Source organism: Mus pahari, chromosome 7 (assembly GCF_900095145.1).
Source record: "Mus pahari chromosome 7, PAHARI_EIJ_v1.1, whole genome shotgun sequence".
In the NCBI taxonomy this organism is placed as follows: domain Eukaryota; kingdom Metazoa; phylum Chordata; class Mammalia; order Rodentia; family Muridae; genus Mus; species Mus pahari.
In genome coordinates this window covers 54345123-54362432 of record NC_034596.1, presented here as the reverse complement: position 1 = coordinate 54362432, position 17310 = coordinate 54345123, and the positions used below count along the sequence as shown (strand labels likewise).

The 17310-nt window shown below is 42.7% G+C and overlaps 1 protein-coding gene across 1 annotated transcript in view; it reads right to left on the bottom strand.

Annotated features, from left to right (window-relative positions):
- Positions 1 to 17079, bottom strand: part of Ttc6 (tetratricopeptide repeat domain 6) — a 168031-nt gene extending 150952 nt beyond the window's left edge. Inside the window, exons 1-2 of the mRNA XM_021202530.1 lie at positions 16953 to 17079; positions 3334 to 4218 (exon numbers count right to left, since the gene is read on the bottom strand). Coding sequence (XP_021058189.1) covers positions 3334 to 4203 — 870 coding nt within the window. The 5' untranslated portion in view covers positions 4204 to 4218; positions 16953 to 17079. The remainder of the gene's footprint in view (positions 1 to 3333; positions 4219 to 16952) is intronic.
- Between the last annotated feature and the right edge of the window lie 231 nt (positions 17080 to 17310).

Below are 17310 nucleotides of genomic sequence, written 5' to 3'. Positions count from 1 at the left end.
GGAGGGGAGGGGAGGGGAGGGGAGGCACTAGAGAGGGGAATAGCAGGGTGCCAGCAATCAGAGCAGAGAAATGGAAAGAGAAGGGACTCCTGAGGGAAGCGGGAGGGTAGTCAATACAGAAAGGGGGGTGGGGCAGTAAAGTAACAATAAGGATGTCTGAAAATAGCAAGATATCATGCTGTTAACTATTTGCCTTTGAAAAACCCTAGCATGCACTTAACTCAGTGTATAAATATACATATCTACTTTTAACGAACTTTTCTCATTAAACAGCTGACACTGCTCCCTCTAAGGACTAATGGCTACTTGACCAAAAAAAAAAAAAAAAAAAAAGCCCAATATGAGAAATGAGAAGCCCTCTTTGGCTGAAAGTTAAGTGTTCTTATTCCTGAAGACACCATGCCTGTTGGTTAAGAAATGGTTAAGAAACTGGCCTGAATGCCCCCTCCCTGAGGAATACCCTTCATGGTACCAAAAGGCACAGCACAGGCTTCCAAAGGAGAAAGGCAACCTCCTGTCCTGTCCAGCTTTGATGCCTAGGAAGCAAGTCAAAAACCAACATGGCATAACCCTTGGTAACGACTGGCACTTTTTCTCTTTGCTAGTGTACAAATATAATGCTCTAAGTTCCCCCTCTGCTTTACTTCATCTGGGACTCGCATACGTTTGACATTTTGTTTTTATCAAAATTCAGTTCAGTGTATTGCATTTCTCTCTGTGACGTGTCCTCTTTGATTACACTGTCTCATTTCCTACTGCTCGATGACGGTTTTATCTGTGGGTTTCTAGTTGGATTCCCATATGGTTACAGACAACACTGGAACTATTTTAATTATTTCACTTTTACTGGGATTATTTTATGGTTCATTTCATTACACGGTTCATTTTATTGTATGAGCCTTGGGCAGGGACAAATCGGGCATTTGCCTATTGCTGGGGGAGTCTCTGCCTAGTTTTGTTAATCAGTTCTTTAAAAAGGAATGTTAAGAGTCTTCAGTTATAATGCTCATGCCAGCAAGATTCTGCTGAAGGGACCCTGANATTGTGGCCTCTTGTGAGGCTATGCCAGTGCCTGGCAAACACAGAAGTAGAGGCTCACAGACAGCTATTGGATGGAACACAGGGTCCCCAATGGAGGAGCTAGAGAAAGTACCCAAGGAACTGAAGGGGGCTGCAACCCTGTAGGTGGAACAACAATATGAACTAACCAGTACCCCCTGAGTTTGTGTCTCTAGCTGCATATGTAGCAGAAGATGGCCTAATCAGCCATCACTGGGAATAGAGGCCCCTTGGTCTTGCAAACTTTATATGACCCAGCACAAGGGAAGGCCTGGGCCAAGTAGTGGGAGTGGGTGGGTAGGGGAGCAGGGGCGGGGGGGGGGGNATAGGGAACTTTTGGGATAGCATTTGAAATGTAAATAAAGAAAATAAAGAAAATGAAAGCAGAAAAAAATAAATACATCTTTAAAAAAAAAGAGTCTTCAGTTATAATTTCAGACTTTCCTACTTGGTTTTTTTACATTTTAAAGCTCTCTTACTTAATACATATACACATAGGATCCTTTGTCTTCTTGGCAGATTGATTTTTTTTTTTTTTGTAAGCCTATACTAGTTATTTGAGAAGCTTCGATGCCTACCTTCTCTGATAGTAATACAGACACTCCTGCTTTCTCTTGGTAAATGAATGATGTATTTTCACCTTCATTTTTAACTCCATACATGATCATTTCAGAGATCATTTCTTATTGACAATATAGGGCCGGGTCACATCAATTTCAATCCTTGTCTTTCAACTGATGTCTTTAGACCACATACACTTAGTGGTATATTAAAGTTTAAGTCTCCTGTTTTAGTGCTTTATTTCCTTTATTTATTATGTGTGTATATCTGTAGCAGTGTATTAGTACTTTTCTTGTTGCTATGACAAAAAATAACCTGATGAAAACAACTTACGAGCAGAAAAGTTTATTTTGGCGCACAGTTTGAAGGTCCACTCCATCATGGCAACAAAAAAGGCAAGGGCTTGAGGAAGCTGCTCACATCGTGTCAACAGTTGGGAAGTACAAAGTTAGGTGTGCTCATCCAGTTTTCTCCTGTTTATGCAGCCTAGGGCCCAAGCCTAGGGAATGGTGCTGCCACTTTAGGATGGCCTCAGTTAACCTAATGAGAACAATCCCTCACAGGCTTGCTTGGAGACTAACTTAATCAAGACAATTCTTCACAGGCAGGCTTCCCCTCTCCTCCTTCATCTCTCCTTCCTCGGGCATGTAGGACTCAAGATCCCTTATTAATATTTTTGCGAGTCACCACCAAAGCAAAGTGTACACCACAAAGAAAATATTGTGCATATGTCCCTATAGCTTGTTTCCTATGAGGGACACACATTTAATAAATGGTGTTCTGGACATAATTCTGACCCAACTTCTGGGGTAAGATGACTGGGGTTAAAATCCCAACTCTACCGTTCATTAGTTCTGGCTGTGCAAATTCACAAGCTTCACTAAACCTTAAGGCTTCCCAGGAAACAACCGTTTCACATGGAAAAATCTCACTTCTTTTCCTACACAAAGGAAATCTATTGGTATCCACCTACCTGATGTCATTCTGGACATCACCCTCAGGTATCCAGATAAACATCCGTGCGCCACACAACTATGCATACACATGAGAAATACAAAAAGACATTTGTGTAACATGTGTCATACTGCTTCACATACAGTACGCACTGACAAGTGTCTAAACTTAGGAATGACTAAGAAAATGTTTTAAGAGAATAGAACCCACTAAAAAAAACTATATTATGGAGTTCGTGTAAGTTAAATGTAATAGTGATGATGGTTTTCTTGGCCTGTAAATTAATTATTCTGTAAATCATGACTAATTAGGCTAAGCTCAAAAAAAAAAAAAGAGTAAAATTTTTCCTCATCATGCCAGTTCTGATCTTTCAATACTAAGTAATGACAGTCGTTGGAAGGGAAGGCCAGTAGTATGGTGGTCGTCAACCAAATCAAATGTTCTTTGAATCTTTTTTTTTTTTTTTTTTTTTTTTTTTTTTGAAATAACCTCTCCATTTCTCTGATGCTAAAAGCAATGTACTCTAAAAGCAATCCATTAAGGAAAAATCCAAATATTGAAAATTCAAGTAAGATGCAAAGAACTTCCATAACACCTTAGAACTCGTCTCTCATATAGACTGAAATACGCAGAATGAAATGTTACATGCATACATGTATGCATGCATACACACACTAAATGCATACACATATGTGTGCTGCATGTACGCATAACCTCCTACAGTTCGTACTCCCAGAAGCACTAGTCTAGTTCACCTACTTCCATTGCGATGTCGTAGTTCTGGCCCAGGATGCTCTGAATGAGCTCCTTGATGGTCTGGTCTGAGGCCTGCTGGGCTTCGGACTGCAGAGAGGCGATGATCTCCTCAATGTTCTTGGGCAAGTAGCGCATCCCCAGCAGAGGCCCGGTTCCCTGGCTCACGGAGCTCCCCTCGCGCCGGGATCTGGACAAGGGCTTGTGGTGCCATCGTACGAGCTCGCGCTGGAAGTGGGTGCGAATCCGCAGCCTGCGCAAACGCGCGCTTTCGTCGGCGTCGCTGCTCAGGCTGGACAAGGAGCTGGCGAGTCTGTACCGGGTGGGGGTTACGTCGAGCACGGGCGATTCTAGCGCGGGGCTCTTGGATACGCGCTTGGTCACCGGCGCCCCCTGGGTCTTCTCGCGCAGCCTCTTCCGGCGCGAGCGCGGCCGCAGCAAGATCACCCGTCGGGTGGTGCCAACCTGCGGGGCGATGGCCGGCGCCTCCTTGTAGGGCGGATGCCGCCGGAACGCCGAGCTCCGCATGTAGAAGTCCCGCGGGCTGAACGGCTGGGGCTTCCCGGGGCTGCCTCGCGCGCTGTGCGGCGCCCCCTGCAGGTCGGCCGCGGCGGGGCGCTCCCCGCCCTGCTCCCCAGACGTCGGCTTGGCAGCCCAGGACACGTGCCCCTTCTTCTCCCGACTGCTGCCCGCTGTGCCCGGGCGTTCTTCCTTCTCCTGGTCCTCATAACCTGCATTCAAAGCCGGCCTAGCGGCCAGCCTCTGCCTGAGTTCCTCATAATCCTTCTTGGTCTTCTGGCGAATCTTCTCAAGCTCTTTGAACATGTACGATTCCTCTCTAGCTGTCAGTCCGAAGTGCTTTGAGATGGTGGACATCTTGACGAACTGGACCTGTAAAATACGCACCCCCCCCCGAAAACATTATGTATTAAAACATGTATTTAACACAACTTAGGTCAATAAAATTACAGTTCTGCGAAGTGTCTCGGGATAGAACGTATTGTGTTCAAGTAAATTTCCGTCTAGGGCCTGTCCCATGATCCATGAAAGCCCTCTATAAACCAGTAGGTTGCCACCCCTTTATGTATCGACACCCTCTGGGAGCAAAAGAGCCTTTCTCACTGGTCGTCTGAGACCATAAGAAAATAAGGATATTTGCATTACTATTTATAACAATAGCAAAAATATAATTATAAAGTAGCAAGAAGAAAAATGTTATGGACGGGTCCCCACAACATGAGAAAATGTATTAAGAGGTGGCAGCATTAGGAGGGCTGAGAACCACTACTCTAAACAAGCAAATTGCTTTTTTCAGTGATAATTCCTAAGCCCCTTAGGACCTATTTTAACACTGCTTTAGACTGCAATGTTGTGCCCCACTTCCAACCAAGCAGGCCTTCCAGAAGTCTACGAAGGCACAGAAAACCTAAGGTAGCAGGGATAATAGAGAATAAGGATCTCCAAGTGTACCTCCGTGCCCCGTGGCTGGCTGGGACGGGGACAGCAAACATGGTTTTCAATCACTTGGAAGTTTCTCACAAATATAAAATTAAAACGGACAAGTTTAAATTGGGACCTTTACACATACAAATTTCTCTTGGGAGAAAAGTGAGGAGTCTGGTAACATAAGGATCAAGTCTCTGCCCTTTGTCTATTTCTCCACACGGTCCCGGGTGTCTCCCCATCCCCCCCCCCCAACACACGCACACACACACACACACACACACACACACACACACACTCATCCAGCCATTCTGTTTACTACACCTGAACTTGGTATATCGCAGGAAGGGAGAGAGGAAGCCTGCCTCTAGACAGGGACAGTGGCTTACTCACAAAGCCATGGATGCTAGATGTTTGTACTTAATCTGTGAGCTACTGGGAACCACTTGAAATTTTTTAAGAAAAAAAAAATGTAAAAAAAAAAAAAAATGTGGCTTGAAAAAATTAGTACTTGGGGATGACATTATTCCAAGGGAAAGGGAGACCAAGCAGCTCCGTAGCTTTAGCCTGAGGTCTATAATTGCTAATCAAGCAGAAAGAAAACAGACAAACCATGGTAAGAACGATAGCACCTTGTCAACAATTCAGAATAGGTAGGATCTGGGTGTGGGGTGTAATCCTGCAATCCCAGGCCTCCAGGAGGTTGAGGCAGGAGAATCAGGACAATTCTGAGACAAATCTGACTTACATACTGATTCAAGGCTACACAGCAATATCCTGCCTAGAAAAATTAAAAAGAAAAAAAAAAACCTAATACAAAATTTAAATATCAGAAAAAAAGTAAATGGGAGCAATTAAAAGTTCATTCAAAAAATTGATACTTTTATAGATTAGGAAGGTAGCTCAGTGGGAAGTGACTTGCCAAACATGAGTGTGAACCTGGGTTTCATCCTAGCTGAAAAATGGAAGGGGACCTTGCATCACTTCTCTGGACTTTGTCCGTACTCGGATGCATAATAAAATGTGCTATTCACCCAAATGTACATTCCATGTGGCTAATGAGGTAACTTTCATGTAGTTATTTACTATAATTTTTTAAAGATTTATTTATTTATTATATGTAAGTACACTGTANCTGTCTTCAGACACTCCAGAAGAGGGCATCCGATCTTGTTATAGATGGTTATGAGCCACCATGTGGTTGCTGGGATTTGAACTCCGAACCTTTGGAAGAGCAGTCAGTGCTCTTACCTGCTGAGCCATCTCACCAGCCCTTACTATAATTTTTAAATGCCAATTTCCGCTTTTCAGCAGGCCCTTGTGTGGTGCCTACGGTCCTAAGTGAATTTTGGGATCCTGAGAGCACTGAGATCAACCCTAGGAGGAACTGCTGTGAAAGACCCCTGAGAAACTTACCTGTGAATGCTGGAAGAAGGGAGAGCAAGGGAGCCAGAAAACAGAGTGCATGTGGCCCCTCAAGAGCTAAGAGATGGAGTTGAAGGCACAGAACTAAAGCTATGAAAATAAGGACAGGGGCTGGTGAGATGGCTCAGTGGGTAAGAGCACCCGACTGCTCTTCCGAAGGTCCTGAGTTCAAATCCCAGCAACCACAAGGTGGCTCACAACCATCCGTAACCAGATCTGACTCCCTCTTCTGGAGTGTCTGAAGACAGCTACAGTGTACTTACATATAATAAATAAATAAATCTAAAAAAAAAAAAAAAGAAAGAAAGAAAAAAAATAAGGACAGAAAAGAATGAATCGGAGCACCCAGGAGGCAGAGACGGGACAGTGGGGAGGCAACTTCTGAACACTGTTGGATTCTGCAGGTTTGACTGTTCAGCCTGAGAATATAGGTACTAAAGAACCATTTAGAATGTAAGTGTTCTCCAAAGGGAGAATCTAAAAATGCATAGATACAGCAAATGCTCTCATTCAAAACATAATGGCGAGTCTTCAGAGCTATCCGAAGAGTAACACCATATGATTATTGTTTTTTAATTCAAAGGCATAAAAGTTTGAATAGGCAGCTACTGTTTCTCGGTGACAAACCAACTGCTTTAATTATATCAGGTAGTCTCAAGATACCGTATTGATTTCATGTTACACACACACACAATCTAACAATGGTTTTTCAAATGTTTTAATTCGTTTGATAAATAAATAGGATTACTAAACACTATGAGAGAAGAAAAGGAGGGTGGTGCACCTGCCCTTTAAAGGGGGAGTGGGGTGCCAGGAGAATTAAGACTTGCACAGACTCCTCAGAACCCAAACACTGCTGAGAGAATCAGTAGGTACACTGAGAAAGAATTTTTTGAGATGTTATGAAATATACTATAAAGGCAGAATTTGATTAATGATAGAAGGAAGGAAAACCCATTCAATAAATTTTGTCAGGACCATTACTTGGCTACTTGGGAGAGAATTGTACCTTGATTTACCAAAAGTAAGTCAAGATCTACTTAAAATATGTAATAATTAAATATTAAGCATTTATTTGCTTACCACTATCTGTATTGATTAGACTCATATATATATATATATATATATATATATATATATATATATATATATATATACTTGTTTTCCTAGTAGAAGTCAATTACTGTCTAGCTTGGAAAATAGGGAAAAAAATGGCCCCATTTATCCATTCCTGAAACACACCCTGCTGATTCCTAAACTGAGGACCTTTGCGAAGGGACAGAGCTCTTGTCTGGGAACTACGAAGCTTTCTTTCTGTACCAATAGACAGTGGTCCTACAGACAATTCAATTCTGTGTACACTAGAGGTTCATATTACAAAGTGAAAATTAAAAGGTGTGGTGACGGGCACATACCTTTGATCCCAGTTCCTGGGAGGCAGAGGCAGGCACATCTCTGTTGAATTTTAGGCCAGCCTGCTCTACATAAGGAGACCCTGTCTCAAAGGGGTAGGGGTGGGGGGGGAGTAGAAGAGAATAATAAATAATATAAAATAATATAAATATAAAATAATAAAGTCTGTTGCCTAACCCATGACATCTGAGCTCTAGAAATGGGTTCTAATGACTTTAAGGAAGTTTCCTCCTTTTAAACACCTCACAGTCCTTCTGCCCTCATTGTTTGCACAGGTGACAATTTGCTCAGAGGGTGGCCAGCTGTAAGTGGCTGAGACGCCTTAAGTGGCAGGAGGCACAGAGGAGAGCTGCTGTGACACCTGGTGAGAGCCTAGCTTCACACTCCTGGCACTTCCCTCTTCTCATTTCCTGTTCTGGGTGCCTTTCCCAACTTCTGGGCCCTCCGTTTGTTCCTGAAATTTAAACAAACGTCCCTTGTTTAACACTGCTATGCACATCCCCTTGAAAGGTGAATATAAAAGGTTTTTTTCTTTTTATAATGGCAATAAATAAATAAATAGGAATTAGGACTTACAGACTAGAGGACAGGAGCTTCTGGCACTCCAGTTGGGTGGTACCCTAAGGCTTATTGGATTATCAGGGTGTGTTGCCTGTTTCTCCCCATCCACTCCTAACACCACCAAATAAGGAAATCACTTTTTAAAGATTCAGCCGCCGGGGAAATTAGAATACTTTTTCTTTGTCTGTGGGCAATTTACAAAGACAGGATGGTTCTAGTTTGGAGACTCTCAAAGAAAAGTAATACAGTCGTACCCAAGTAAGAGATGCAGGAAGGGGTTGAATGTTCTGCTCATAATCCATACTAGCCAAATCTATGACTGCAGTTCGAGGTGTCACAGAGTGTGCTGAAAATCTTTGGAAAGCAAGCAATGACAATCTCATTGTCCTGCTCTTCCCAGATTTGGAAGTGCATCTTTTTTCCTGTCTCAGAGGGGCCAATATCTAGCCTTTGCCCCTTTCCTGCCAGGCCAGGTGACGTATCAGGAAGAAACTGGCCAGAACTAGTTAGACTTTCCCTCTCTGGGTGCAACAGGCTCACAAGAGTGCTTCCTGTGGTGAACTCTGTACTTTGACTCAAACAAACTGATCCCTGGTTCATAGGATTATTTTCATGTCCCCTATTGGGACAGAAAAGCCAAACTGTGCTCCAATCCATGGCGGGGGGGGGGGGGGGGTCGGGAGTTGTGATGGTTTTGTTTTTCTCCCCCTTTGAGAACAGCTCTTGCAATACAGCCCTGAGCCTGGACATCGCTGTGTGTACGGGCTGGCCTTCGGGTGATCCTCCTGCCTCAGCTTGCCAAGCACTGGGGTTACAGGCGTGTGACCCCAGATCCAGGACTATGCCCCAGACTTAAAGAGTCTTGGTGAAGTAGAACCGCACCAAGCACTCCCCAGATGACCTGGGCCCATGCTGTGCAAAACCCTGAAGCATAAGGGAAGGATCCGCGCCTGTTGGGCCTCACGCCTCACAAAGCTACACTGGCCAAAGCCCCAGCTTGTAGCACCGTTCGCTTGGTTTGTCCTCTCTAACATAGCCAGGACACCTGGATGGGAGAAGAGGTTAAGAACAGGATTTGGGATTCAGGTTCTCTCTTAGGCCCATAGCTGAGTATCATCTCTATTTCCTAAATTCATGTCACTGCCAACTTCTAATAGACTTCTACTAAAGTTCCATCAGAAATGCCTAAGCCCATTGTACTGACTAATTTTATGTCAACTTGACACAGCTGGAGTTATCACAGAGAAAGGAGCTTTAGTTGAGGAAATGCCTACATGAGATCCAGCTGTAAGGTATTTTCTCAATTAGTGATCAAGGGGGAAAGGCCCCTGTGGGTGGTGCCATCTCTGGGCTGGTAGTCTTGGTTCTATAAGAGAGCAAGCTGAGCAAGCCAGGAAAAGCAAACCAGTAAAGAACATCCCTTCATGGCTTCTGCATCAGCTCCTGCTTTCTGACCTGCTTGAGTTCCAGCCCTGCATCCTTTAGTGATCAACAGCAGTATGGAAATGTAAGCCTAATAAACCCTTTCCTCCCCAACTTGCTTCTTGGTCATGATGTTTGTGCAGGAATAGAAACCCTGACTAAGACACCCATGGACAGCTTATCTCAGTTGGCAAAAATTCCATCTCCAACAAGAAAAATAAAAATTCTTTGAAAACAATGCTGCTTTTGTAAACTCGGTGGTAACTAAAAGACCTATTTATGCTTTGATCAGAATTTCCTTGAAGATATAAAAGAATATATTCTAACATATGAATAATTCTGAGAATGAGATAACTTTTTTCTTCTTTCTACATTTTCCATAATATTTGAAGCCTTGAAGACAGAACCAACTCTTAAAATCAAACTTAGAACACATGTGTGCACACACACACATATATATACACACACACACACATACATACATACACACACACACACACACACACACACACACCATACATGGAGAACAACGAGGTGGTTCAGCAACCACCAAGACTTGAATACCCTAGAACCCAGTGTTAGGCAAGAATGGACCCATGCAAGTTGTCATCTTACTTCTATATGTGCACTGTGGTACATACATGCCCCTCCTCAAATGAATAAATAAATGTAATCTTTTTAAATTATGTCTTGATGAAGCACAGTGCTTTGTATATTAATCTAAAATTTTAATGAAAATGAAGAGATAATTCCTTAGTTTAAAAAAAAGTACATAATAATAATTTTTATGTAGTATTCAGTCTCCAAATACTTGTGTGTTTCCTGGGGTTAGTCTTGCTATTTATTGATTTATCCTTTAATCTGTTATTGCATGATAAGGTGAGGAAATTACCACAGTTTTTGTATTTGTAAAGACTATTGGTAGCCAATAATTTGACTAATTTTCGAGAAGGTTCTAAGCACCGCTAAGAGTGCGTGTTCCCTAGCAGAAGTGGAATACTCTGCATGTGGCATGTCGATTTAGCTTTGATGTTTCCTTACTGATTTTCAGTTTGGAAGTTCTATCTAGATGTGAGAGTAGAGTGTGCTGAGATCTCTCAGTTATTATTGCATCAGGACAAGTATGGTCTTTTATGATTTTTACTGTGTGCTTTATGAAGCCAGGGTGCCTAAGATTCAGTGCACACATATTTACAATGGACATGTTCTCTGGATGAACTGTCCCTTTATTAATATGTAGTGGCCTTCCATGTCTCATCTGACTGGCTTTGGTTTGAAGTCTACTTTATCAGGTATAAGAATGGCGATTCTATCTCATTTGCAGGTTCCATTTGCTTGATGGGTTTACTTCCAATGCTGACCCTCATATTTTGGATGTCTTTCCTAGTTTTGCGAGTGTCTTGGTGACAAAACATAGTTGGATTTTTTTTTTATCCAGTCAGCTAGCCTATATGCCTATAGTTGGTGAATTAAGACCATTTATATTTTAGGTTATTATTGATAACATTTTGTGCTTTCTGATGATTTTGTTGATCATTTCCCTGGTCCATTTGTCTATTAGGAGATCTTTTCTCTCTCTCTCCTGCTGATAGAGGATTTTTGCAGATTTGTGGCATTGAAGATGACTGATTCTTTCCTAGTTCTCTGTTGATCTCTTCCCTTCAAGAAATGCATTCTTTCCTGTTATGCTGACTAGTTTTATGTTAAGATCAGGCTGTAAGCATGCAAGCCTGTAGAGTATTCTCTTAATTAGTGATTGATGGAAAGGGGACCAGACCACTGTAGGTGGTGATATCCCTGGGTTGGTAGTCCTGGATTCTATAAGAAAGCAGACTGAGAAACCGTGAGGAGCAAGCCAATAAGCAGTACTTCTCCATGGTTTCTGCATCAGATCCTGCCCCCAAGTGCCTTCCCTGCTTTTCCTATCCTGATTTTCTTTGCTGATTAACCGTGATATGATATAGAAGTGTAAATCAGATTAACCCTTTCCTCCCAACTGGCTTTTTGATCATGTTGTTTCATCACAGTAATAGTAACTCTAACTAAAACAACACCTGTATTCTATGGACGAAACCTTTTTTTCTTTATTCTGTGTGTAGTGTTCCTTTAATAATTTTCTGCAGTAACTTACTGCTGCATTAACTTGTGTTTGTCTTCAAATATCTTATTTATCCATAAATTTCTCCATTAAAGTAACCTTTCTAGGTATCTTGGTTGACAGTTATTAACTTTCAGGACTTGAAATACACCACTTCCACTTCAAGACTGTGTTACCGGATATTGGGACGGTGACACCTGCTTGCTTCCTCATTCCATTTGCTTGAAACACATGTTCTATCTTTTGATGTAAGGTGGAATCTGCCTTGCATGGTGAGGCTCCTTTCCTGGAGGCACAAATAGATTGGTCTTGTCTTTTAGAGCAATCTGCAACTCCATGTCTTTTAAGGGGAGGATGGACATCACTGATAATCAGAGAGTTGTTTTTGAAAGATGTATTTTATGTTTCTTGTCATTTTGTTGATGTGTAGCAGTTGGTGTTTTTATTTCCATCACTTGCTTACCTGCGGCTCGAACACAGTTTGTTCTTGACTGTCATATCATAGACACAAGTGTTTACCTGTGTTTCAGAATGAAGGTTTCTTTCGCATACTTTCTACACAGCTAGCTTAAGGGTCATGAATTTCTTTTCCTTATTTTACTTTGGAATTTTTTATTCGTATTATTCCTTAAATTATGACAGTTGCGTTGGGTATAGTAAGCTGGGTTGGCTGTTTTCTTTCTGAGCTTGAAAACCAAGATTTCTGATGAGAAATCTCTTCCGGATATGATCTCTCCCCTGCCCATACTCTATATATGACTTGGGATTTCTCACTTGCAAGTTTGGGTATATTTTCTTTGTTCTGTATATTTATTATTTTAATTTCAGTATTATGTGGGAAGGCTCTTTTCTGGTCTTATCTATTATGTTTTCTACATGTTGCCTGAATAGACATCTCTTCCTCTAGATCTGGGCAATGTTCTGCTACTACTTTTTATTGAGAATGTCTTCTAAGCTTTTAACATGAAATTGTTTTTCTTCTAAGTCAGTATACTGTGTAGCAATTTTGTCCAAATTGTAATGTTCCCTCTTGGAAGGAAGAAAAGAAGTTCGAAAGACTTAGGAAGTAAACAGAAGCTTACAGGTCTCAGAACTGATAGAACTTGGAAGATCCCAAGGCTCCTGCCCTCTGTGATACGAGTAACACCTGGGAGAGAAGGACCCTTCCAATGCCAGTGCATTGCACAGGAGGCCCCAGGGATGCAACTTTCATGGGTCATTGCCCAGGCAGAGTAGGCTTCTCAGTGACTCAGCTGTCCTCGAGTCATCAGTTTTCCTGTAAGTGACCCTGGTAAACTCAAGGCTCACTAAGTAAGAGTGCGGTGGAAACATTTCTTTGGTCTACAGTGCCCTACCTGGAATGCATTGCGTAGGCATGAATTCAAGTCTCTTAGAAAGAATCATATGGCATAAATCACAGGTTGATTTTCATGATGCCTTATAGATCTCACATGTTTCATTCATATAGTTTTATTAATTTATCTTCATAGTTAACTGAGTGCTCCATCTCCCAGATGTTGTTTTCAAGCCCTGATAGTCTGTCTTCCCATAGATTCAGAGGTTTTTATTTAACTTCTTGAATTTTTCATTTCCAGTTTGTTTGTTTTACTATTTTTATATCTTTATTGAATTCTACTTTCATATCCTATATTGACTTCCTTATTTCATTCAGCCTTTTTGTTATCTTGGGATTTATTTAGGAGCTTGCGTCCTTTTTTATTTCTTTGAACATATTTATTATCAGTCTTTTGAATTCCTTGTCTGGGATGTCATCTAATTTTCTTTCACTGGGAAGCCATTTATTGGGATTGGTAATTTCTGGAGCAGTAAGATTACCTTAGCTTTTGCTTGTTTGTCTTGTTTTTTTGGGGGGGTGGTGGTGTGTGTGTGTGTGTGTGTGTGTGTGTGTGTGTTATATTGAGACCTACACACCTGAAGTTGACCGCTGAATGAATTTTTTAAATTATAATTATTTTAGTGACAGTGAATGCAGTGCTCAAGACAGATTATGTTGAGATAGGGGTGTGGCGTCACTTATCTGCCATCCTCTGTCAGGATGCCAGACTCTATTCCTGGTACTCCCCTAAGGATAGAATACTATCAAAAATTGGGGCCTCCATAAAAATCCAGTGTTACTAAAATCAAAACAATCCCCTCTTTTTTGTTTGTTTGTTTGTTTGTTTCAAGACAGGGTTTCTCTGTGTAGCCCTGGCTGTCCTGGAACTAACTTTGTAGACCAGGCTGGCCTCGAACTCAGAAATCTGCCTGCCTCTGCCTCCCAAGTGCTGGGATTAAAAGCGTGTACCACCACGCCTGGCTAACAATCCCCTCTTAAGCACTCACCATTTTAAGAAGTCAAGGAAGAATGACAGAGCCTTTCACCATAAGGCAGTGACTTCAACCTGTGGGTCAAAATATCCTTGGGGGTTGAATGACCCTTTCACAGGGGTCGCCTAAGACCCTCAGAAAACACAGGCACTGACATTCCAATTCACAACAGGAGCAAATTACAGTTATGAAGTAGCAACAAAATAACACTGTGGTTGTGGGTGTCACCACAACGTGAAGAATCGTCTTAAAGGGTCTCGCAGCATTAGGAAGATTGAGAATCACTGTCCTAAGGTAGGCGTGTGAAGGAAACAGAGTGAGAAGTGAGTAGAGAGTGGGAGAAATAAACGGCAGGTGGAAGACAGCAGGGAAAAAAGAGGGGGGGATGAGGTAACTTTGGCCAAAGGTTGAACAATGAGTGCGAGGTTTGGAAATGCAATCAAATAGCCTAGTACAATCCCAGCTCTGAGACATCCAGGACACATGGACACCACAAACCAAGCTAGCTCATGTTCTGGAGAAAAGCTTATCAAAGGGGGAAAGTGAAGAATGAATCCGTGAGTAGGGAAAAGGTAAAGAAGAGGGCGTACAAGGAGAACAGGACAGGACAGAGCTGGCCGGGAACACTAGCAATGCATGCTAAGTAGAAGATGAGTAACTGTGCAGAGGAGAGAGCTGGGTGGAGGGACACCGTCTGAATGGTCTGTCTCCTTTCTGGCTAGCCACAACCCCCACCTGTTCCTTCTGTGGCTCCCAGATGACTGTCACACCCCTGGGCAGTCTTTGGCACAGATGTTTTGTGGTTATCCTTCAAGATATTGGGTTGGGAATGCTGCTCTGCATGGTAGGTGGTCCTTTGCAAGACTGGGTCTCAAACACCAGCACTATCTTTCTTTACAGATTTAAAGTGGAAATCTGTACCACTATTTCAAACCCACTGGGCAATCCTTTCTGGTGACAGGAGCACTCGTGGGAACCTGTAGATACAGGTTCTCCAGACAATGTTGTTTCCATTCAGGTTTCTGCCTCACTGAATGCTGCAGTTTCTTCCCCATAATTCAGAGGTACTCTGGTCAGGTTTTAGCATAGAATAGTGACATTTGCTCTGAGTTTCCTAAGAGTGCAGTGTACTGGGGGCCTGGGACCAATACGGATTTGTGACAATAGTTTCTCACTGTGTCTCTGTTTGTTTATTTGCTTGATTGTTTTTCATGGCATTTGTTGCTATTCAGGCAAAATGCTGGGAGGGTTTGTTTTTTTTTTTTTTTTTTTTCAGCTCAAACTGTCTTCCTTTTCTCCTCTTTTTTTTTTTTTTCTTTTCCTTCCTCCCTTTAAAATGTCTATTACTGAGAATAGAGTAGAGAATGTCTGAGGTTATCACCTGGTCACTTCCTGTCTCTGGAAGAGAAGAACTCCCTAGACCATAGCAACCCCCTCCAGGAAGGACTCCAGATTTCTTTTTCTGTTCTGCCTTGCAAGAGTTTCTGTTTTGCTGTGATACTAAACTAGAAATGTTTGGCTGTCAGTCAGCTACTCTAGCAGTACTTATCAAACTTTCCCATTTATTCTCTGGAGATTGTAGCAGAGTAGGTAGGCTTTTTATCTACGAACTGCAAAAATAAATCCCCAGCAGACATTTTTAACAGAAATAACAAGCTAATTCTAAGATATGTTCAAATGCCCTAAAATCATCCAAATAATTTCAAAAGGGAAGACAAATCTAGACAATTTACAGTATCCGGTTTCAAAACTTACTACAGGGCCAAGCATGACGAAACATGCCCGTGAAGCCTGCCCTTGGGAGACAAAGACTGGTGGGGGGGGGGGGTGTCACAGTCAGGTTAGTCCAGGCTATAGAGTGAGACCCTGTCTTAAACACAAACACAAAGAAACAAAACCTACCTTGCAACAGTATACTAGATAACTGGAGAAAGGCCCTTGGCAAACCACCGTCCTGAGCAAATGAAGCCAGACAGAAGTGAACATACTGTCCCCTTAAAACTCTAGAGCACACAGCTGCCTCTGCAGGGACACACAGCCGACCTCAATGGCTGCCAGGAGCTAGAGGGGTGAGTCAGGTGTGGACGGACAGCAGACTGAGGGGAAAGGGGCAAAGATTCAGTTACCTGGATTGTAGCGATGGTTCTAAAGGTGACTATACCTGCGTGGACTCCGCAGTAAGTAGAGTGTACCTTTGTGTTTACAAATCATGCCACTACTCAAAGGTGTAAACAGGAAAAGAGCAAAGTGTAAACATTTATATTAGAATGCTTAAAAAAAAAAAAAAAAAGACTATTCCTTAAGTTCATCTTCACACAAATCTGCAGAAGGATTCACTCTGTCTGAAGTCTTCAGTAGCAAAGAACCCTTACAGTAAGCTCCGTAATATCTCCGTTACTCCCAAACTCAAGACCAACAGTTCTCTATTCTGAACTTAGCTAGACAGACTCCATTGTACATTCTCGCCTAATTGTGGTTAAGGTTTGTCCAAAACAAGCTGTCCTGGCTCAGGGTAGCTGAGATGGTTAGCGATGACATGAATTCCCTGCACTCTGAACTTTTACCTTCCCCACAGCTATCTTAATTCCTCACCCTCATTTCCATCTATCCCCCCCCCCACTCCACCCCACCCGCCGCCTTTTCGCAATTCCCCGAAGCCTAGTCTACCTACTTCTACTGGAAGTTCTCCAGAGCTTCTTCAATCCATGCCCGTTTCACCCAAAGAAACGTTCCTTTAGCTCAAGCTTATAGTCTACAGAAGCCCGTCAACTACTCCAGCCTCGATCACGCGTCAACCCTGGATTTGACCCTGACTTTTGTGAAACGGGAACCCACCCAAGTGGATGAGAAGGCGGGAACACTAGCTCAGCCAATTATCAGCGTCTTGCCAGAGTCCAAGGGAATTTACTGCACCCTGTCCACAGCCTCTGCTTACCTGGCTGGTTCAGGAAGCCCAGAACTTCTCCTAGCTGGTGATGAAGGACCAGATAACCCAGAGACTGCCAACACCCAAGTAGGCCCAGGCCGCTCTACCAGCTAAATGGGGAAGAAAGGACTGGCTCCCTTGTTGCTTAGCAACAAGCCTCGCCTCGAGGAGGTTCCAACACTTGAGCTCCGCATATGCTCCACTCCCAACCCCTGTCACAGTGGATTGCCTAAGGCTTCGTGTCCAGAAATCAGTTCCAGGCCCTGGTTCCAGCAGCTTAAACTCTTCATGAGAGGTCTCAGTTCAACGGATGGTGGAAACGGGTCCCCAGAGGAAACGCGGTCACACATCACCTACAACAGCTGCT